Here is a 24,205-nt window from a genome sequence, read left to right on the forward strand (position 1 = left end):
CATTATATTTGTATATCGCTTTGAGTAGAATTTACATTTTCACAATGTTGAGTCTTCCTATCCATGAACATGGTACGTTTTTCCATTTATGTAAGTCTCTTCTGGTTTCTTGCAATACTGTTTTGTAATTTTCTTTGTATAGGCCTTTTATGTCCCTGGTTAGATTTATTCCTAAGTATTTTATCTTTTTAGGGCCACATCTTCTTTATGTCCTGAAATATTTAATTCTAACTCACCTGATGGTCTCCTTTCACATTTTCTTGAGAAAATATGAGAAAGGAGAACTGCCTCAGCTTTCCACCAAATCAGTATATCTAAGAGCACCTGGGTCCACTCTGCCTTCCTCCCCATTAGAATAGATGAACTGTCCTTACTCCCACTGAAGGTCAACTCCTCCACTCATGCATTAGCTGTCATTTATTTTCCCCCTTTCTAGGACATTGTTCCTACATGTATTCTCTTTCTGCCCTGCATCATCATTTTTCTCTTTTTATTGTTTCCTTCGGTATACAAATATTTTGTAATTACTCCCACCTTAAAAAATAAAAATACACATAAGACCCAAAAGCACTACCCTGACTCATCCCTCCTTCTGCTATTTCCCCATTTCTTGTTTTTTCCAGAAGATATACCCTCATCATCCCCACTTTATCATACCCTATTCTCTCTTCAAAATATGCCACTCAAGCTTTTGTCCCCATTGCTTTGCTGAATTCACTCTTGTCAGGATCACAGTGACCTACATGCTACTCATCCAATAGAGAATTCTCTACTCTTATTTCAGCGGTCAGTAGCATTTGATCTTAAAACTCTATCTTTGCCCCACTTTTGGGGCACCCCACTCAACCACCAGCATCTTTGATAAAGAATAATTTCTTTTTAGTGTCTCTGCTTCCATTGCCCTGCAGATCAAGTTAACAACCACTTGTTAGTTCAACACCACCTATTAGTCGCCATCATATCCAGAATGAAGTCCTAAGGCCTAGAAGAGTATATCTCACCTGACCTCTGATTAGCTTTTCAGTCCCATTTTCCACCACACTTTTCCTCATTCTATGCCACAGCCACAAAAGCTTTTTGCCTTTCTTTGAAGACACCAAGTTTGTTCACAGCCTAGGTCTTTTGCTGCTGTGACATACTCCCAGAATATTTTTCCCCCAAATCTTCCCACATGTGGCTTTTTCTCCACATTAATACCTGTTCAAATGCCACCTCCTCTGGGAAGCATTTCCTGACTATCCAAGTTGAAATAGCTCTCTCTCTACAACCTCTCTCTATACTATTCTCTGCTTTATTTTCTTTACAGCATTTGTCTTCATTTGAAATTACATCATTTGTTTGCCTACTTGTTTTTCGACTGTCTTTTTGCACTAGAACACAAGATTTATGGGATCAGAGATTTTCTCCGCCTAGGTTATCACTAAATCCTTGTGTCTAGGACCTTGTCTGACATATAGTAGGTCCTCAGTAAACACTGACTAAATGAATAATGTATAAAACTCCTCCATCCTTTATTCTGGAAAGTGAGATAATGTTTAGAAACCATAGCAGGACAAAATTCATGTGTGTCATTGGTTTGGGTTAAAATTTCACTTGATTTTATTGTTTTGATTGTGGTGTTGTTTCTATCTGGTTTTGAGTCAGGAGCTGGAAAGGGAAAAAGCAACAAGTGTCTCATTAAATATTTTAAGTAAATGTTAGAATGATAAGTCTCATTAGCCCTACAACTCCTAAAGGAAGAGCACTTCTATAATTCTAGATAAAAATTTTGCTTTGCTAATATTGCTGATAACACTGAAATCACTTCTTGTGATCTGGGTCTAAACTACAACAGCCATAACAAACTTTCTATTTTGCCTTTTGTTCAGGGAACGTTGCCATAATAAACACACCTGTGTCTAAGGTAGGTTGTAAATTTTTAAGTCTAGGTTTTCTGATAGGAAACAGAGAAAGGGATGATTAACAACCCCAAAACAAACTCAGGGTAATGCTGTGAGCTGTACTCCAGAGAGTATGTTGTTCTAGGGGACCTAATCTTCTTGAAATATTTTACTTGAAGAAAAATACAACCGGGTTATGAGATCACATCAAAGTGAAATTATTCAAAGTAGCAAAAGTGAATTCTGGCATTCATGCCTGTCAATTAGGAAAACTTTACCCCTCCTCTTAATTTAAATTTTCTCTGTTCACTAAGCTGTCATATTAAAAAAAAAAAAATGTTACTGGGATTTTGGAGGGTCAGAGCCAGACTTTCTACTCTTTTTGCAGCAGCAATGCAGTAAAGGTGAGAAATCACACCACTTCCTTCTGATACACGTATGCCCAAACCTTAAAATGTTTTCTGTGTCACTGAAGAGCAGTGTACATCAGAGACGTTGTTTTTGGGCTGCCACTGTTTTTAGAAATCCTATTGTCTGTTCTTCTTGAATAGGTTCAAAACGATTTAAAGCCCTTTGTAAAACACTGCTGGAATTCACGACTTACCATTTAAGTCAAAAAGGTTGATAATTAATAAACTGTTTGCTGTTGTTAGTTGCTGTAAAGTTGGTTCCAACTCATGGCGACCTCATGCGTGCAAAGTAGAACCACTTCACAGAGTTTTCAAGTCTGTGACCTTGTCTTCCCAGGCGACTCTGGGTGGATTTGGACAGTTAAGCTTTCCAGCGCTTAGCTGTTTGTACCACCCAAAAAACCCGTTGCTGTCGATCCATTCCAATTTATAGCAACCCTGTAGGACAGAGTAGAACTGCCCGTGTATGGTTTACAAGGAGCGGCTGGTGGATTAAGACTACTAGCCTTTTGGTTAGCAGCTGAGTTCTTAGACTTAATAAACTGTAGAAGTCATTTTTACAGTAGAAAATGGAAAAGTTTGTATTTAAAATTCTGTGCCATATTAGAAATCATGTTATATTGTTTATGTCAGCTCATCATGCTTTATGTACATGCATAATATGTATTCTTAAATATGAAACCAAGTAAATATGTTCTAGGAAACTTTTTATGTATATATAGAATATATTTCATATACTTTTAATACATATTAAAATATATAAACAAAAACTAGATACATTTTTCTCTTTTCCTCAGTTACTGGAGTTTATTCTAAATAGGCTATTGTTGCTAAGGAATTCAGGTCATTCTGTTCTCTAATTCTAATACATTACATTAGAGCATCGTTTTCCGAGGTATTTTATGATACGTATTTATTGTAAGCAGATAACTACTTAATGTCCACAGCAGTCAGGTGAAAATGCTGAGTTCATTTGATGAAAAACAGTAAGTGAATTTATTCATTTAACAAGTGTTCATTGAAACCCTATTATATGTTTGGCATCATTTTTAGTGCTAAGAGTAACAAGGGAACAATCTAGAAAATTTCTTTCTCTTAGGAAACTTATATTCAGGTGAGGAGAGAGATGATAAACAAATAAACAAATACATATATAACAAAATACTAAGGTGTGGTAAGAGATATGAAGAAAAATAAAGCCAGGTGAGTGGATATTGAGCGGAAACCTGAAGGAAGTGATGAAGGTAATCTGTGAAGCTCTGGGTTAAGACATTTCAAGATGGGACTAGTGGTGGTGTGCTGGAGCCTGATAGAATGCAGTTAAAGTGAAAATAGAGTGAAACATCATATACGTATTGAAGACAACTTTTTAGATGGGATTCACCACAAAAGGAAGCAGAGAAATGGGTTGGTAGCTGGTGGGGATGGGGGAAAGAGAATCAAGGCAACTTTTTTGTCATGAGGAGATTTGACAGTGAGTTTATATGCTTATGGGAAAATGGATGATGCCGAAGAGTGAGAAAAATTTTAGCAGCGAAATCTTAGAAAAAGGGAAATAATGTTGAAAACCCATTGCTGTCGAGTTGGTTATGACTCATAGTGCCCTATAGGACAGAGTAGAACAGCCCCAGAGGGTTTCCAAGGAGCAGCTGGTACATTTGAACTGCCGACCTTTCGGTTAGCAGCCGAGCTCTTAACCACTGTGCCACCAGGGCTCCTGAAAAAGGGAACGCAATTAGAATTCAATGCAATCATAAAGGGTTTGCTATAGATTGGGCTCTGCATTATTTGAAGTGGGAGAGAAAGAGTATAATGGTGTAGCTACTTAGTATAATGATCCTTCACAATAGTCAAAAATTGTGAATATGATGCCCAAATTGCTAACATTTGGAAAATTGTGTTCTGTCATACCAAAGCTATGCAGGAAAATATTCCAGATTGAGGGAAATAGTAGTACTAGTCCAGCTGCTGGCTAGTTGATTCCAACTCATGGCGACCCATGTGTGTCAGAGTCGAACTGTGCTTCACAGGGTTTTCGATGGCGGATTTTTTGAAGTCTTTCTTCCAAGATGTCTCTGGGTGGGTTCAAACCACCAACTTTTTGGTTAGCAGCTGAGCCTGTTAACTGTTTGCACCACCCAAGGACTACCGAAATATTAACACCAAATGTTAATAGAGCGCCTAATGTATTTGGCTCTTTAGACATAAGATTGTATGATCACCACAAAGAAACCCATCAAGCGGACTTTGTAATCCTCATTTTACAGGTGAGGATGCTTCCCATTATGGAAGTTAAGTGAATTGCCTAAGGCCTGAGTTGATAAATGGCAGGCAGCTGACCCTAGCCCAAGTACTCTGTATTCCCAATAATGAGGGGGTTAGAAGCCAGTCATTATTTGGTTAATTCTTTCTTCAGAAATAAGCTTTAAATGGTTAAGGATCTAAGTTAGGTTACCGCTCCCATTTCCCACCCAGACATCCAGGGGCGGGATGAGGCAAGAGGCCTATGGAGTTCATTTTATACTCAGATTAGGGGAAAGAGCCATAATTTTCTTCAATAAGCTGGTTTCGTTCTGCATTCTTTTCTGTGTTTCTTCCTGGAAAAATTGAAACACCCAATTAAACCGGATGGATGATATGTTTGAACTCTACCTACACTCATATCCTTGAGGCACCACCTGGCACTGGGCTTTTGGAGGACATGGGCTGAGTTCACACCACTGAACATCCTCACAGGCTTTCCCAGTTGTGTTTGGAGGGCAGGAACAGGAGAAGTCCTCCCACATGGAGTAGCAAACACCTCCGTTGTGACAGGGGTTGGACTAAGCAGAAGAGAAATCATAGGCATAAAAATCACTGGTGACTATATATCAAAATGTTGAAGACGATATTTTCAAGTGCCAATTCTCTTACATCTTTACATTTTATGAAGAAATAGAAGAGTAAGACTTACTGCTACTACTGCCAACTCGTTTCTAGAAGTGAGAGAGAGGGCAGAAAGGAGAAAGGCAGAGAGAAAGGTTGTGTCAAATTGATGACCTACTACTACATAAGGAGGATTCTGAAAGGAGTAACAATATTCTTCATAATTTACAAATTACCAGGTACTTTTACGTACATTAACTATCATTTAAGATAAGTATTATCATTTCTGTTTTTACAGTTGAGGAAGCTGAGGCCCTTCTAACTACCCAAGATTTTATAAAGAAGTCAAATAACGAAGCTTGGTACCTAGATCTTCCAGGTCCTAATTCAGGGACACCCCTAAGCCCCTCACCCAGTTTGTTCTGCCTCTAAATCAGAGACATACTATTGTTATTTTAGTTCTCACAAGGTTGCTTATAAATTATTCAAAATAAAAATATTTACAAAAGAATTTCTGAAAGCCCAGACTGTATATCTCTGCTCCACTATTCACCATGTATTTCACATAGTTACATAAAATTTCTAAACTTCAGTTCCTTTATCTGTAAATAATGTAAATGGTGGTGGTCAGTGTAAATATTGTAAATGAGGGATGATAATAATGCCTACTTAATACAGCAGTTCTTTAACAGAATTAAATGAATTAATTGATATAAAACAGTGCTTGTCACATTGAACATACTCCTATAATAATGTTAACAATAATTCATTTTGTAAATTCAGCAACAAGCATAGTGCGTGGCAGCAGTTGGAGCTCAATAAATGTTCCACAAATATAAATGTGTTTTCCTTTGAAAGGCCATGCAGAGCTGGCCAATTCATATATTTAAGCAGGTTTTGGAAGAGATTGCTGAGATAAAGTAAAGCACGTGCTCTGGAAAATTATTTTAGAGGATGTCAAATCCAGCTACCATAAGAAAGCTATTTCTCAGATCATTTTTTCTTGTTGGCTTAATAAAAGTGCAAAACAGTAGCTGGACATTTAAGATAAAGTTAATGGTGTCTCCTAAAAAGTGTTAACTCAGTTAAATCTCTGGGCTGCCATCAAGGGTTTAAGAAAATAAAATACTAATACTCCTTGAGTAATCTGGTTGTTATGGAGGTCAGGGAAGCATGCTGCTGAAGGTGTCTTGGTTGGTTAAATAGACCGTGATGCCGATAAGTTCAAGGCTATGTTTTTATTATTGTTCTTGTTAGATGCTGTCCAGTGGGCCCCTGACTCATATAGCCCCCAAGCACAATGGAACCAAGCACTGCCCTGTCCTGTGCCATCCATATGATTGATGGTGGAAAGGATTGTTGTGACCTATAGGGTTTTCACTGGCTGATTTTCAGAGGTAGATTGCCAGGCCTTTCTTCCCAGTCTGTCTTAGTCTGGAAGCTCTGCTGAAACCTGTTCAGGATCATAGCAACATGAAAGCCTCCACTGACAGACAGGTACATGGGCTGAGAATAGAACCTGGGACTCCCGGGTGGAAGGGGAGAATTCTAACATTGAACCACTAATGCCTCTGTGACTTTATGACTCAAAATAAGTCCCTCAGTACTGCTTGGAAAATATTGACAAAGAATTATGCTACTGCTGGTGGGCTAGTAATATTGTCTTCATATACAAACAGTAGTTTTAATAAGCTGGTACAGTTAAAGTAAAAATTTAGCATGGAACATGAAAATAGTTGGTATGAATAATCCTACCTTGCAGGTGTTGTCTCCAGGACAGCCTCGAGTAACATTGACAAGAATTGGATTGTGGGTTGCATGGTTGGTTGAATTTGGGAAGAATTCCAGATTTTGGTTGTTTAATCTTAAATCTTGGATACAGCCTTTGAAGAACCCACCATTAGCTTCAGTCTTTTGCTTGTCAGGCAGGCCACTAATGTAGATAACATCTCCTTTTTGGATGTTCCATGTAGGAGAAGAAATATATCCTAGATGTTGTGAAGACTGATACAGTTCAATTTTATTTGGCTTGATTTTCAAAGATATCAAGTGGGCATTTCCATCATTAAGAACAAATCTTACTACTATTTTGGGAGAACTTGGAGTCAGCATTGCTGGTCTGCCGTGCTCTAGCCAGACACGGATATATTGATAGGTGCTGTTTTCCATAGCTAGAAGCAAGCCTGATGGTCGACGTGTTCGAACAAACATGGAGAGAGTGAAGTTTTCTCTGTAACTCTTGACGAGTTTAAAAGCAGCATATCCAGTGGAGTTAGCCTGGCCAAATCTGCCTGACACATACTCTTTAATATCAAAATAGAGGAGGGGAAACAAGAAGAAACATTTAAAATCTCACAAGTAAGAAGGAGCAGAAGGTGAAAATGACATATATACTTTTGAGTTCAGGACAGGCTTATTCAATAGTATGTGAATTTGGCCTCATTTTCTGAACTTCTAAGTTTCATTCTGAAAATCACTACATTGCAATCAACTGCTAACCTCAAAGTTGGCAGTTCAAACCCACCCAGCAGTGCTATGAAAGAAAAGCCTGGCTATTTGCTTCTGTAAATGTTATTGCCAAGAAAACCCTATGGAACATGTGTACTCTGTAACACAGAGGATCACCATAAGTTGGAATCAACTTGATGGAAACTTTTTTTTTTTTTTTAATTTAGATATCCAGGTGCAACTGCCAAGTAAGCAAGTGAATATAGATGTTCAAGGGAGATGTTATGGGCTTGCAATAATACTTTCAAATATATCAGTGTATATGTGGTAGTTAAAGCCAAAAGACTGTATGAGATTACCAAGGAAGTGAATATATATAGAGAAAAGATGAGGTACAAGAACTGACCCTCTAGCCACTAGGCATTTGGAGGTAAAGTAGATGAAGAAAGGGCAGCCAGTGAGATAGGTAGAGAACCAAGAGAGTAATGTCCCATAGCCTAGTGCAGAAAGATTTTTCAGGAGGGAGGAGTGTTCAACTCTGTCATCTGCTGCTGATAGGTCAGGTTAGATCAGGACTGTCAAATGACCACTGAATTTTGCAATCTAGAGGTCATTGGTGAACTCGACAAAGGTGTTATCTTAAGGATATTACAATCTTCAAGTTTTTACATCCTAATCTGAATAAGGAAACCCTGGTGGCATAGTGGTTAAGTGCTATGGCTGCTAACCAAAGGGTCGGCAGTTCGAATCTGCCAGGCGCTCCTTGGAAACTCTATGCGGCAGTTCTGCTCTGTCCTATAGGGTCGCTATGAGTCGGAATCGACTCGACGGCACTGGGTTTTTTTTTTTTTTAATCTGAATTAAAAAAAAAAAAACCTTTTCTGGCATGTTGAAATGTCATCTTATTGTCCATTTAAAGTTTGGGCAAAGGTAAGACATAGTTCAGCTGAACTATAGTGAGACTGCTTAGGCAACCATCTGTGTTCTAAGATCCCCTGTGTAAAAGGCTATATTTTCAGAACTCTGACTTGATTTCCTACAGGAACATTGTGTTTTGAATCTGCATTTGGAGACCACCTGCTCTAGGCAACTGCAGGTAGCTTTCAAAGTGTACTGGTAGATAAAATAACCCCTTTGAAGAGGTTAAAATCTCTGAATACATGGCAGCACTTTCATATGAGATAAAATACTTAATAAGAAAACTTGGCTCTTGAAGCTCCTAAGGTTTGGGTATGTGCACTGAATCACTCAGCCTGAGGGGTGTGGGGTCCCTGCTGGTCATCCTAGGTTGCCTGAAGCATCACTTTGTGGATCCAGATTAAAAGACAGGACATAAAAACTGTTTTCTTTTTTTCTCTCAGAAGCTCGACTCTCCAGCAACCCTATTCTTCAGAAATCACAAGCAAGTAGTCAGAGTGTGATTTGCTAAATGATGTTAGAAAGACCTGAAGCCACACATGGCTTGGCTGTAGACATGGAAGTGATGATTCTCATGTTTGTTATTGACATGTCATGAAGAGGAACTACATATACAAATGAAAAATAACTTCAAATGTTAATGACTGATGGAATACAGGATGAAATTTTATAAGAAATAAAAGTCACTCAGATTTAAATTTCTTCATTGGTTTAGAGTGGGAGAAATAGGATTCTGGGGCACCGTGAGTGAGAATGACTCAAAGTGAGCCAATTATGGAATGTGGCTGCCAAAAGGTAAATGTAATCTTAGGCTGAAAAATATAAGAACATTATCTGGAACAAGGCAGGTTATAGCCACATGCTACTGTGTATTGCCGTCGTAGGAGAAATATAGATATGCGACTTTATTCCAGAGAAAGAAATCAGTTGATGAAATGTCTGAAAACTATGTCATATGGAAAATATTACGAAAGCATGGAGATGTTTGGCATGTAGAAGTGATGGCATGGATGGTACAAAGTACTTTTCTTCAAATGTAAGATTTCAATATCAAATTTTCTCACATTTTCTTCAAACGTAAGAAAAGGTGCAAGATTTATATTAAAATGGTTTCAAGAGTTAAAATACTGCCAATGAATGAAAGCTGTGGATAATCATATTTTAATCCAATATCAGAAAACATTTTTTGGAAATTTCTGGCAAGATAAAAAGAGTGAGTTCTTCATTCCTAGAGATGTTTAAGGAGAGGTTTGGACCACTACACTTGGGCGGGCACAACAGTGTAAAAAATTAAGTCACGGAACAAAACCCCTTCTATACCTGACCCATTGCCGTGGAGTTGATTCCGACTCATAGCAATCCTACAGGACAGAGTAAAACTGTCCCATAGGGTTTCCAAGACTAAATCTTTACAGAAGCAGACTGCCACATCTTTTTCCCGTGGAGTGGCTGGTGGGCTTGAACTGCTGACCTTTTGGTTAGCAGTCAAGCACTTAACCACCGTGCCACCAGGGCTCCTTCTTCTATATCTAAGGGACTGTAATTCTAAGTGTATGAGACTCACAAATTCTAAGTGTATGGCTGAACATAAAACATGTAAATTGCCTCTACAAATCAAACTCTTCAAAGGGAGAATGCACTCATTATGAACAGTAGCGTGGAAGCTCCATGTTCTTATACACAGTCAACACAGTAAGATGTGCTGGGATGACCTTGTAGAAATTTCTGGGAACTAACTATTGAGAAACACTTCACGGAACCCTTCTTATTGAGATTTGAGGATTTTTAAAAAATCTTTGAGACTTTGGGAGTCCTAAGACTTTCATATTTATTCAGCCAACAAAATTCTCTATCCAGTTGGCTTGCTCATTGCAAGATGTTACCAAGGTTGGGAAACACTGAGCCAAAATCACAAATTGGGTAAAGTTTGCCTTTGGTGCTTTTGAGTACATCTCCTCTCTCCCTTCTGTATGTGTAACATGTTCAGTAACAGAGACACTCCATGTTCTCATTAAGGCTTAGAATTATCTTTTGTAATGAGTTTAAATCCCCAGTAAAAACTCTTCAAAGATGCTAGCAAATACAGAATATTTTAATTTTAGGACTAAGAGGTGATACGGAAAATATCATTTTCCTTACACCTATACCAAGAATTTTCAGGAAGAAAAGATTTTACAGAAATTCCTCCCTATAAAGTAATCCTCTGAAGTCAAGCATTTTTCATGAGGCTTAAAGAGTTTCAAATAGTGTGGGGAATAAGGAAACCGAAGGGTAGGGGGGAAGAGTGAACAACTCAGGAACTTGGTTAAAAAAGTTCATGATTTTCCCAGTTGGAAGAAAATAAACCAAAGAAAACCAGAACCCACTGAACTGGAATCTCTTGAATCTATTTAGGAGGACAGTTAGCATCACCATGGTCTGTTTTAACCTCATGGGTCACTGCATCTGGAAGCCAGTCAAAGTGAGTCAGCATCTGTTTGTTATTTTGTATATGTAGTAAAAATATTGCCTTGGGTCAATTAAATTTTTCTTCAAGAAGTGAACATAGCCTCAGCATAATTTCCCCTCTTCTCCTTTAAAAAAAAAAAAAATCATGAAACAACTTGGCATTCTATTTAAAATATTACATAGAGCCAGTAGATGCCATATTTCAATGTCAGACAGGTCCATGATTTGTAATGAATATTGTGTTGGGGGGAAACCCGTGAATAGGTTCTAATAATTCTTAGCAATTCATACATGGGAATAAGGGTTTAGGCTAAGACTGGTTTTAATTTTACTTCATATAAAGCAGAGAAGACTCTTTACCAGATGTTCTACTTTTAGTTACTCTAATATCATGGGGTAAATTACAGTTGAACTTCAAAGCAGTCTGTTGCATTTACCTCTCAGACTTTGTCAATACATGATACTAATAAAAAGAAGCAGGTACGTATTGATCACTATCAACAGCAATCTCTGGAATGATGTTGGAAGTTACAGATTTTGAAATAGATTTCAAGAGGTAGTTTGCTAGGGAAATTAGATCAATTATTTTATGGCATCCATCAAGTTTCACCGTTGTTACTTTCCATGTTTTCCTTTTCTTTCCCTCTCTCTCATTTCTTTCCTTTTAAGACATCTACCTAGAATATGTTTTTCCAATGCAACCTTACTTTTGAATAAAGCTGGTTTGTAAAAGTGCTTAACTTAAACACACTTTGGAACAAGTGTGAGTGGCATAGAAAGAAGAGCAAGGAAATGATTATTTACTGAGAACCTAATATGCCCCAGACATTATGCTTGGACTTGGTATTGACTAGTTTCATGTCTTAAGCCCTTTACTCTAAAAGATTATTTCACTTTCAAACAAGATTTACACTAAATCTCCGACTCCCAGCAAACGGTAAAATTGTAATAGCGTTTTATAAGCTACAAGCTTATTTGTTTACTTCTTCGAAAGATTGAAACCTTGATGTCTCACAGATCCACTCAAAATTAATTAATGCATATTGCTACCCTATTCTTTTTTCTCAGCAGTGGGAAGCCAACAGCAGAGGTTCTGGGGCTCATCGTGTTTCATAATGGGTGAAGCAGACTGGCTCCGACTGCAGTTGCTGCTCTGCCCTGAGCCTTAGTGCTCCCAGCTGCCCAGGTTTCTCTCACCTCTTAGACAATTCAGGCCTGTGTAGGGCCTGGGGCAATCACACTGGTAACCAAGCCACAGGTTGGTGCAGCGTCCTCTGTTTTGACAAGGTTGGCTTTCACACCAATCCTTTCTCACACAGCCTGCCTTGACGTTTAATGACGAGCTAGATGAAATGTTCTCTGAGGTAATGTGATTCAAATCAATCTTAATGTCTTGGAGACAGCCTACAAACGAAGGTGCAGATAGTACGTGATAGGTGTTAACGAGAACATCACCATTGCCAGTCTCTTCTATTGGTAAACCACCCAAAAAGGAGTTTTGAAAAGCACATATGTGTTGATCCCTTTCAAATGGAGAAGGCGCCTTAGCGATGCACTCCTTTGCACAGGAGTTGTCCAGTAAGGTAAGGGTCACAACATCTGCAAGTGTTACCTCCACGGAATGCCACTCTCCATCGCTGGTGTTGTGGGAAATGTACAGACGCACCTTTGACTGATTATTGACTTGAATTGCTAAGTGAAGGTGACCATTCAGCAACTCGAGCTTCACAAACGTGTCCCTGTCACCTCGGAAAAGTAGAAGTACTCTTAGCTGAACAGTCTGAAACCTAAAGGCAGTGTTACAAACTGAGCCCTTGGTTGTAACTGAGCCACCTGTGACCCGCAGGAAGCCATTGCCCTCAAAAGAAAGTGTGGCGCCAATTTCACACAGTGACCCCGTGTAGCCAGATGGACAAAGGCAGCTGAATCCATGCCGGCCATTTTGAAGGTGAGGGATGCATATTCCATTATTGAGGCATTGGTGATGGGTACAGCCCAGGAGAATATCAGAACAGTCCTCTCCTCCAAAAAACATTCCAGAATAGTTACCAAATGGGCAATGACAAGTATAACTGCCAGGCAAGTTTTCACAAGTACCACCATTTTGGCAAGGGTTTGAAGAACATTCATCGATGTCCCCTTCACAGTGGATTCCTGTAACATAATAAAGAATAGACTGGAATTATGTATATTCAGATCAGAAATAGAGGTTTTACATAACTTTCATGTGTGATTTTGTGCAAGTAAAGATGTAGATTACGCTTAGGACGATAATAAGGGTATGTGTAAATAGTCATTAAGGGATGCTAAAATAGATTATATCATCTCGCATATGTGTTTTGAGAAGCAGTATGGTCATGGCAGATCTTGGGATTCTTCCTGTAGAAGTAGGTAATTCGTCAAATACAGTGGTTGGCCCAGGTTAGCTATCATGTCAGATAGCACTGATGTTATAAAAATGAATAAGGAATAAGGAAAAGTATTGCTCTTGGCAGTGATGCCAGGTACAAATCATTATTTGGGGAATCCTTTCTCAGATATTGTTTTATCCTGTTCTGGGCTGTTAATTTCTTTATATTCCACTTGGAAACAGTGATTTTGCCTTCTATTTTATTTGTAGCTCCCCTTAGTCCCTACGGTTTAGACTACCATGGAGGGCTTCTGAGGTCAGTGGAAGGGAGGTGCCATTTCCTCAACCCATGAACTGTGAACTGTAATCCATAACAAGCTCCTGCTTATATTTTTTAATTCACTTTTCTTGTTTAGTCTTTTTCCTAGTTTCAAGTAAAAGAAAGATATCTAATTAGAGAATTATGACAATTCATTTAATCAAATCCACAAGAAGAAATCAAACACTGTTTAAGAGTGATAGTCATTGCTTTTCCAATGATGTTCAAATGAACAAATACTGATAACAAAAATTTACATATGGTTTGCACTTCATGGTTTTACCAATTTCATCTACATTATTTATTTATGCTCCTTATATCTACTGAGATTTTCTGGGCAAGTAATCTTAGACCTATTTCACAGAAGAAACGAAGGCTTAAGAAGATTGATCTTTAAAATCAAAAGCACTGATACAATCTGACCTTAAACTACCTCTTCATTTACGTAATTGATACTGTAATCACAAATTTCTATCTAGTTTCTGCAATGCGCCAATTTGACTCGAGCCTCTATGCCTTTGTCTACATGAAATGGTAAGACAACAAACAAACAAGCAACCCAGGGTGCTGTGGTCAAATGGTGTGTTTAGTATCAATAGACAGGAAGTTTCATAGGATTCAAAACTATGTCCAACAGGTTATCTTTTGCTAAACAGGGTATAATTGAAGAACAGCTTCTGCAACAAAGAGGAGAGTATAAAACTTTTCTAGCAGCCTCAGTACAGCTGATCAATTGATCTCTGATCCGACAGACAGAAAGTTACAGCAACACACAAGTAGAGAATTGCCAATTCCAATGAAAAGTAACTTGGAAAGGCATCCAGAAGAATAAACTGGATGCAGACAGTCTCCATAGAAATATAGCTTTTCTATTATGTTTATTTAAACTTTCAACTGAAGCAACTACAGACTGACAAACTAAAGATAAAAAAACTAAAATTCTAATAATAATAGCAGCAATTCTACCACAGTCCAGTAAGGAATAATCATGAGAGGTGCAAAGAAGATCAACAATAAACGGATGATGAAAGCAGAAGAAAAAATCAGACCGAATCAAAACAAACAGAATCCATTTAACTCACACTGGGTTAAAGGTTTCATTAACTTCTTGGCGGGGAGGGGGTGCCCCAAACTGCTTGTTATACATACTAAAAAAAAAAAAAAAAACAAAAAACTGGAGCAGTCTTATTTTATACAGGGATTAGAGTTTGAAATTAATTCATAAATCTAAAATAGCATATGGTGGAATTTACCCTTGAAAATTCCTTAAGGAGCTTTTACTTTGAGACTGACATAGCATCTCTCATTATGAAAGACTAATACTTCCCCTTTTTTTTTTTTTAACCAGCCTGAGGGGCAATAGTTCTCCTATTTTCTTCCATATAGAGAGAGATTTACCACTTTAACACACCTGACTGTCTTGCTATCCCCTCACTTACTCCTCTGCAGATAATGATAAGTGACCTAATCTGATCTATGAGTCTGGTTGGAGAAAGCAAAGCGCTGTGGCACAGCTCCTTCTTCTCCCCTTCTCATCTGGCAAATTGAAATCGTCGTGGTTGTTAGATGCTTTTGAGTTGATATAACTCATAGTGACTCCATGTGACAGAGTAGAACTGTCCTGTAGGGTTTTCTAGGCTGCAATCTTTACGGGAGTAGATCTCTAGGTCTTTGTCCTTCAGAGTCACTGGGTGGGTTCAAACCACCAACCTTTCAGTTAGCAGCTGAGTGATTAACTGTTGCACCATCAGGCCCCCTTGGCAAACCTAAATAATACCTCCTACTTAAGAAGACTTTCTCTGACCCATCATCCTTTGCTGAAATAGTTAAAGAACCACTTTGTTGTCTGTGCTGCCATAGCCCTTTCTGCATACCTGTGGAGTGTTTAAATGTTTTGTAAAGACTATTCGAATGAATGGACTCTGGGGTATTTGCTAAGGCACCAAATTTGAGTCAGGGAGTCTGGTGCCAAATTCCTGGCCTAACATTTATTAGTTGTATCGCCTTGGAAAAGTCTTCACTTCCTTGAGTACAGGTCTCTTCATGTGTAAAACAAGAGTGACACCATCTGCTTCATTCACTATTTGAAAGTGCCTAGAACAAACTAGGTACTAGAAAAATATGACTTGTTTGAACTGGTGTCTGATTTCCTGATATCTACTACCAAAAACCAAAAAAACAAACCCACTGTCGTAGAGTCGATTCAGACTCACAGAGGCCCCATAGGACGGAGTAGAACTGCCCCGTAGAGTTTCCAAGGAACTCCTGGTGGATTTGAACTGCAAACCTTTTGGTTAGCAGCCGTAGCACTTAACCACTAAACTACCAGGGTTTCCAGTACTGGAAAATCCCGGTGGTGTAGTGGTTAAGTGCTATAGGTCATCAGTTCAAATCCAACCGATACTCCTTGGAAACTCTATGGGGCAGTTCTACTCTGTCCTATAGGGTCGCTATAGAATCTACTCAATGGCAAGAGGTTTGGTTGGTTTGGACTACAGTGCTGTATATACAGTAACCATTCAGTGTGCTTTCATTCCTTGAAGAATGAATACATGAATAGATTAATGATTTTTGCTTTATCCAAGACCACAAGACCATTAACGGAGTAGAGTGCAGACCAGAATCCAGGACTTTTAACTTCTTGCTCAATTGTTGTCCAATATGCACTCCATTTCTAATTTCTTAACAAACTGTATTGTATTGTTGTATGCCTGACTTTTTGTGGATACAAGCAGTTACTAGCTGGAGAAATTGCTGGAATTAAAGTGGAAGAAATAGGCAGTTATAATAACCAGGCTGATAATGTTAAGTTGTATTTTTCAGACAACAGAAATAACTATGTAAAAATACATTTCTAAATTGTTTTTTCATAGATGATATAGTTTATTTCAAGATTTCACCATCCTTCTTTTGACAGACTACAAATTGTGTGAAATGTGTGCCTTTTCTTAGGTAGAGTGTAGAATGGGGCATACTTGTTTCCTGAAGACAGAGACCTTGCCTTGCTATATATGACGTGCGGTGGGCATTCAATTTCATCTTCTACATGCAATAATTCCCACATCATTATTGAAGAGTATTACTTTCTCCATCATTCTTTAATGTTACTCCTGTTACGTATCAAGTTAACCCCTTTCTGGGCTTTCTATTTTGTCCCACTCTAAAACTACTTTATACCAACCCCAGTATCACACTGTCTTAATTATTATACATGTGTAATTCTTATGGTCTGGCAGGAAATGTGTCTCCCTTCAGCTGTTGTTGTTTTTTTTTTTTCACTAGTGTTTTGACCATTCTGAAGATTTTGTTCTTCCAAAGACATCTTAGAATCAGCTTGTCAGGGTTCATGAAAATAACCTGATGGTATTTTAATTAGAATTGCATTGCATCAATAGTATTATTTGGAGAAACAAATCTTTGTAATGCTAAGTCTTCCTTCTAACGAACTTAATACAGTAATTCATTTTAAAAGAATTGGATCATCGTTTAAAAATAATTTTTAGATGTCTTAAAGAGATTTTTACAAATTAAAATGATCTGTTTCTCTAAGTTTGGCAGAACTCTTCTGTAAACCCAGCTGGGTCTACCTTTTTCTTTTTAAGACATTTAATTACTGATTTAATGCCTTTAATGATTGTAGGACTGTTCAGATGATCTTTTCCTCTATCAGTATTCTAGGTTATATATTTCTAGGAGCTTTTTCATTTCATCTAAGCTCTCAAATTCATTGCTGTAAGCTTGTTTGTGATATTTCCTTATAACTTTTTAAAATCTTTGCTGTAGATCTGTATTTATGACTGCTTATTTATTCCTAACATCATTTATTTTTGCTATGTTTCCCTAGATTCAAAGACTTTTTCAACTTTACCAGCTTGGAAAAAAAAAAATACTGTCTTTGCCTTCGCTGATCCTCTTCATTCGCATATTGTTTTATAATTCAGTGATTCCTGTTCCAATACTTTTTACTGCGTCAATACTTCCTATTACTTTCTTCGAATTTATATGTTGTTCTTTTACTAATTTTTAATTTAAACAGTTAACCCATTTCTGCATTTTTAATGTAAGCATTTAAATGATCTCTGTGTAAATTTTGCTCCATTGTGTAAGTGTTCATTTTTAGCATATTTATTATTGTTCGGTTCTAATTATTTTAAAATTCTTATTATGATTTCTTTTTCACCAATGATTTTTTTAATAAGTGCATTAATTTTTTTCAAATATATTGGACTTGGAAACCCTGGTGGCAGAGTGGTTAAGTGCTACAGCTGCTAACCAAAGGTCGGCAGTTCAAATCCACCAGGCGCTCCTTGGAAACTCTATGGGGCAGTTCTACTCTGTCCTATAGAGTTGCTATGAGTCGGAATAGACTCGACGGCGCTGGGTTTGGTGGTTTCGGTATTGGACTTACTTGCTTTTGATTTATAACAACTACACGGTAGATGGAGAATGAGGTCTGTGTGAAATAGATTCTTTGAAATTTGTTAAGACCTTTTGTGGCCTTGAATGTAGTCAATTTTTATAAATATTCTATGTATGGTTGGAAGGATTGTGTATTCTCTAATTGTGGGGAGAAGAGTTCAATATGTTGTGTATTTTTATATATTTACTAGTATTTTTCTTGCCTGAGCTAGCAAAGATTGGAAGATGCACATTGAAATCTCACTGCAAAGGTGGGTTTGGTCATTTCTCTTTCTAAGTCTACCATTTTTGGTTTTTACATGCTGTTGATACTTTAGGAGGCCTGGTTGCACAGTGGTTAATCATTTGGCTGCTAATCAAAAGATTGGCACTTCGGATCTGCCAGACACTCCTTGGAAACATTATGGGGCAGTTCTACTCAGTCTTATAAGATTGCTATGAGCCATAATTGACTTGACGGCAATGGGTTTTTTCTTTTTTAGTGGGTGGATACTTTATTACATGCATATCAATTTAGAATTATAACATCCCCTTCTTAAGTTGAATATTTACCATGATGTAGCAACTCCTTTTATTCTTAACATCTATTTTATCAGCAATTAATATAGCTAATCCTGGTTTCTTTTGGCTAGTGTTTGCCTAGTAAATTTATTTTCCCTGTCATTTTACTTTTGAGCTTCCCAAGACCTTTTGTTAGAGTTGTGTCTCTTGTAACCAGTATGTGACTAGCTTTCTAAATCCAGCCTGATACTGTTTTTAATTTAAAATTTAGTGCATTTACTGTGATTATTAATATATGTATCTTACTTTATCATTTAACTCTATGACCAAAAGTTTTTGTTTTTTTTTTAATCAAAAGGCTCCTGTATTTGTAGTGTGAGTCTGAATTCTGTCTTGGCTGTGTGACCTTGGGAAAGTTATATTCACTTTCTGTGTCTCAGTTTCCTTATCTACAAAATGAGGTTAATAATATTATTTACATCACAGGGCTTTTTTTAGATCAACTGAGTTAAGGCATGTAAAATGCTCATAACACTGGTTGGTATATAATAAGCTCTCAATAAGTGTTGGCTGTTACTAAAAAGCAATAACCAAAGAAATGACCCTCTAGTGACAAAATTCAAGTAGTACTGTGGTCACTGAGAGGGACTATTTAGAAAGTAAAGACATGTGCAATGCCCCACAAATTGCATAGCTTTAGCTACGTGACAGGTTTACTTGGGCATTGTGTTAATGCTGGAATCCCATTAGACTGTATGATCCACAAGGGCAGGGGCACAGTTTGTTTGTTTCCACCAATGCATGTCTAACCCATAGCACAGTGCCTGGCCCACAGTAGGCCCTCAGTAACGAATTTTTTGAATGAATGAATTAACGATGACATTCCCAAGGTGATTAAATATCAACACATTTAAAATACTTCTGATCAAAGACCCAAACGCTCTTTTTGCGTGTATGTTCAGATAAATTTACCTGACTGTCCACTGTCATTTATGTCACTTATGTACTGTGCATTTAGGCACTCAGGCTAATAGTCACGGCATTTATTTCATCTTTAGATTTCTCAGGCAGGTGCAGAATCTAGTCTACGTTTCTCCCCTCTTCCAAAAAGAAAACATCTAAGTGAGATTGAAGACCTCCTTGAAACTGCTCTCACTCTGTCTGGGGTTAGAACATAGCTTCCAATCCTAAATTTGAGGGATGGAGTAGAATTCAAAGCACAGCAGCAAGTCTCTCCAAAGAAATCTCTTTACAGATTGCTTCTCAAGAATTTTCACATGCCCTTGAAGGGGGTAAACACTTCACAATTCCAGAAGCTTGGTAACTGTATTTATTTTGACATTCTGCATTTTGGTCTCTCTCATAATTCATTTTGGTGCTTGACAGTTCCCAGTGAAAGTGTGGCTAATATATGAGAAACAAACTCAGGGAACGTTAGAGAAAATAGAAAATTTAGCAAAGGTTTAGGAAAAAGGCATTGAATGAGAAATAATCACGAATTTTTAGATATAAAAACTCAATATTATAGATTAATTCAAATAAACAAATTTTGATTAGTATTTTCGTTGTGTAAAGCGCTGTGGATAACATGGAGTAATAACTAGCCCCTGCCCTTAACAAATTTAATGAAGTCAGACATAAATTTGTGAAAAATTAAATGATACTGTAAGTCAAGACAACACTGAGAAATATCCAAACCAAAAACTCATTGCCATCAAGTTGATTTGATTCATAGAGACCCTATAAGACAGAGCAGGACTGCCCCATAGGATTTCCAAGGAGCAGCTGGTGGATTTGAACTACCGACTTTTTGGCTACAGTCTGAGCTTAAACACTGTGCCACCATGGCTATGAAAAGATATTACTAGACAGCAAATAATTGATTCCATGTGAATTGTATAGGCAATAGCTGCTGCAGAGCCTCTGAAGAGATCTATCTCTTCAGGCTGGGCTGGATTGGGACTGTTTTATAGAGATAGGCATTAATACAGATTTGTGAATATACATCAAATTGGTAAAGAGGTCATTGTATGTGGAAACAACTAAACAACAACAAAAACTCCTCAGTGGAAAACACATTTAGAGGTGACAGTGAGTTTGGCCATCTGGTTGGCATGGAGGATTTATGTAAGGAAATCAAGTCAGAAAGGTTACGTGTAGCCAGATTGCAGAAGATCTGGTAATTTACAGGGTATTTTTTTTTTTTTTACTTTGTTTTGTTTCTGAAAGCAATAAGGAATAATGGACAATTCTTAGACAGAAAACCAACATGGTTTCTCCAAATAATCAATCCCACAGGAATATGTAACACAGAGTGAAGCGAAAAGAGACTAGAGCCAGGAAGACCAGCCAGACAGAGCTGTTAAAATTGTTCACACGTAAGATTACCAGGATCTGAACTGGGATCATTTATTTCCTCACTATTTACTGAATTTTTCACTTGTCCTTGGTCAGCAAATAAGTGCAAATGGTAGTATATTTTCTTCATTGTTGCTAACTCTGTTTTCTTATACTTCTTAAAATTTACACATTTGCTCTTTTATAAAATAAATACCAATAACTTAGATATGCATTTCTTTTAAATATAAACAGAGAAACTAGGTTTAGGTTTTACCATGAGGGGAAAAAAAAAAAAAGAGGAGAGAGAGCCTGTATTGAAGTCTGAACAACAGTCAACAGAATTAGACGTAAAAAGGAGAGTGATAAACAGTGTTTTATGCTCCTACCTTATTTAAAATCAGTTCTACCAACATCTTCAATGTAAAATAAGGTCAGACATGTTTATTTGATGAACTCAAAAAACTAAAAGTGGGAAAAAGATTGAAGTTTCTTTTATTGGGTCTTTGTGACTGGGCAAAAAACAAGGTCTGCTGTCAATCAAGATAAAAGGATTAGGCAATATTTATGGGATTGCCTATGCCATGCAGTCATCTTAATTGGGTATTTTAGCTGACAATGAATAGGTTTGTTTACGTCCAGGTATTTATAGTATATGGGGTAGATTATTTTAAGTTTACTGCCGTCTTGTTTATGTAAGATCAGTTCCTTTAACTAAGGGCTGTTACTTCATTTTATTTTTCTGAAATTTAAAAAATTCAGTATCTGATATTATTTAAAAGATAATCATGATAGGAAAAAATTCTACCATCCAGTATATCCCATATTTTCATCAAAATAAATTACACTAATGCATAAAAAAGCACATAGACTTTATGCTGAAATGTAAATAATATTGGCTAAAAAAAACTTTTTTTTATGCAAATAACTTTTTCCATATTCTCATTTTATTGAAAATCATGATTAATGAAATATCTAACAGAAAATTATTTCTACAAAAATTTATGTAGAAAAGGTAAGTTTCATTTTCCCTATTTTCTTTATTTTAATAAATAGAAGTCCAAGAAAAAGTTTTTAAATATACAAACCAAGGGCTGTATGCGTAATTATATCTATAATATATTCAATAATAGTATCTATTACAGCATTAAACATTAGTTGCTAAATAAGCATCTTAGAAACTCTAGCAATGGTACCAATTATCTTACATAAGTAATAGGAAAAGAGTGAGTTACCTATGAGCATTGCCATTAGAATGTGAAAACCTCGTGTCCTGGCTTCAAACATTTTTCTGTAAAAGAAAAGACATCCATCCAAACACCTATGTGGTTGACAGAGCGAGTTTCTGATGATTTTGTACCATTTCCAGAAATGTGGGCTGGTTTTTCAATGCTACCTTCTTCCTCTCCTGTGGAGAGTGTGAGGACTTAGTTTTCTTCCCAAGCTGGATCAGCAGGGCTTAGCGTGTAAGACTCATTTGTGCTACTTATCAAACCGACTTGTATTCTTAGATACCCTTCCTGCTGAACACACGGTGCCTCCTCTTTTTAACTCACACTAGTGAATTTTAATATGATTGCAAGACTGAATATGGACACTATTATCAAGAAAAAATTCTGGGAATCTAAATGTCAACTGGCATTACGAACAACTTCTATTATGGATGATTAATTAGGGTTTGATTTTAATTTTCTTCACAACAATGGAAATGCTGGTTTTGGTTTGGTTTTTAATTCTTCTGTTTTGCTTTGGAATGATGGTTAAGAGATACAAATCTATTGTATACTTAATCTGTTGTATGTCTATAAAACGAGTGGAAAAGGAGAAATTAAGAAATAAGAAAACCGCAGGAGCTTTCACTAATCTTGACTGATAAGACTGCGGCAAGTTATTTGCATAGAGCCCTCAGATTTGCATTCCACCTTCATGACTAACTAGGCTTTTCTTGACTTAATTATAATATTTTATTTTATTCAACAGAATAATTTGAATATGTCAGGTGTTTGGGATATACTTAGAGTAATTGGTGTTTGACATTTTCTGAAGGGAAACTTAAGAACATGCAGAGGCTTCAATGAGACAGTGTAAATAGAGAGGTCACTAAGTCCCTAGAAAAGCTCTAATTCTGAAACCCTTACCATTAGAGAAATTTCTTTCATTTGACACTTTATCTCTTGGAAGCTTCAGATAAGATGAAAATGTTACCTGAGGAGAGTTGGTGTTGTTGTGTGCCACCAAGTCAATTTTTGACTCATGGTGACTCCATGTGACAGAGTAGAACTGCCCCATAGGGTTTTCTAGGCTGTAATCTTTACGGAAGCAAATCGACAGGTCTTTCTCCCACGGAGCTGTTGGGTGGGTTGAACTACCAACCTTTTGGTTAACAGCTGGGTGCTTAACTCTTGTGTCAACAGGGCTCCTTATGAGAGGAGTAGTAACTGTTAAAGATAATAACTACTCTGAAGTAGAAATGATGGTTATTAACCTAGTAGTCATTCCCCAACACATCTCAACCTACTTCCTTATTGGCAGAACATGTCTCCTACCACAAAGGATGAGAATAACAAATATATTCTTTCCCACACTCCTCTGCAGCTGGGTCATGGGCATGTGTCCCAATCCTGGCCAATGGGACCTGAAAGGAGTTGTGCTAGGGGGATGCTGGGAGAAGTTTCATCCCTAGTGAAAAAAAAAGAGAGAGATGCACCTTTAGCCTGATATTGTCTTATAAAGATGTTTTCCTGGAACTGCCTTATCCATCCTGAAGCCATATACAGATAAATCAAATAATATGCCAAGATGCTGAGGATGTGAAAATCAAAATATGGAAACAACTAATGTTGGGTCCGTTTAAGTGAAACAATAGATTTTCCTAAATATTTAATCCATTTTCAGGTGCAAATTTTCTTTATACCTGAAAGTATCCCAATGAATGCTATAAGAGTGAGCACAATTAGAAAGGCCTTGACAATCTTGAAAACTAGGCTCTAAAAAGAAATTTATTAAAGAGAAAATGTACATTTGTACCTTTTGTCCTTAAATTTTATACCTCAAAACAAACCTGGGGAGAAAGCATAGACAAGATAGGAAACGAGGGTATGGATTAAAAATATATCTATAACTCACGGACTGACCAGTTGCCGAAGAGTCAGTTCTGACCCCACGTTTGTCAGAGTAGAGCTACGCTCCAAAGGGTTTTCAGTGGCTGATTTTGGGGAAGTAGACAACCTTTTTTTAGACAACCAGGTCTTTCCTCTGAGGTTCTTCTGGATAGATTTGCACTTCCAACTTTTGGCTAGCAGTTGAGCTT

At 37.3% G+C, this 24,205-nt stretch overlaps 1 protein-coding gene across 1 annotated transcript in view; it reads right to left on the reverse strand.

Annotated features, from left to right (window-relative positions):
• Nucleotides 1-24,205, reverse strand: part of CRB1 (crumbs cell polarity complex component 1) — a 285,021-nt gene that overhangs the window by 50,696 nt on the left and 210,120 nt on the right. Inside the window, 3 exon segments of the mRNA XM_064272996.1 lie at nucleotides 4,947-5,112; nucleotides 6,911-7,458; nucleotides 12,167-13,123. Of these exon segments, the coding sequence (XP_064129066.1) occupies nucleotides 4,947-5,112; nucleotides 6,911-7,458; nucleotides 12,167-13,123 (1,671 nt within the window).

Source organism: Loxodonta africana, chromosome 20 (genome assembly GCF_030014295.1).
Source record: "Loxodonta africana isolate mLoxAfr1 chromosome 20, mLoxAfr1.hap2, whole genome shotgun sequence".
Lineage (NCBI taxonomy): Eukaryota > Metazoa > Chordata > Mammalia > Proboscidea > Elephantidae > Loxodonta > Loxodonta africana.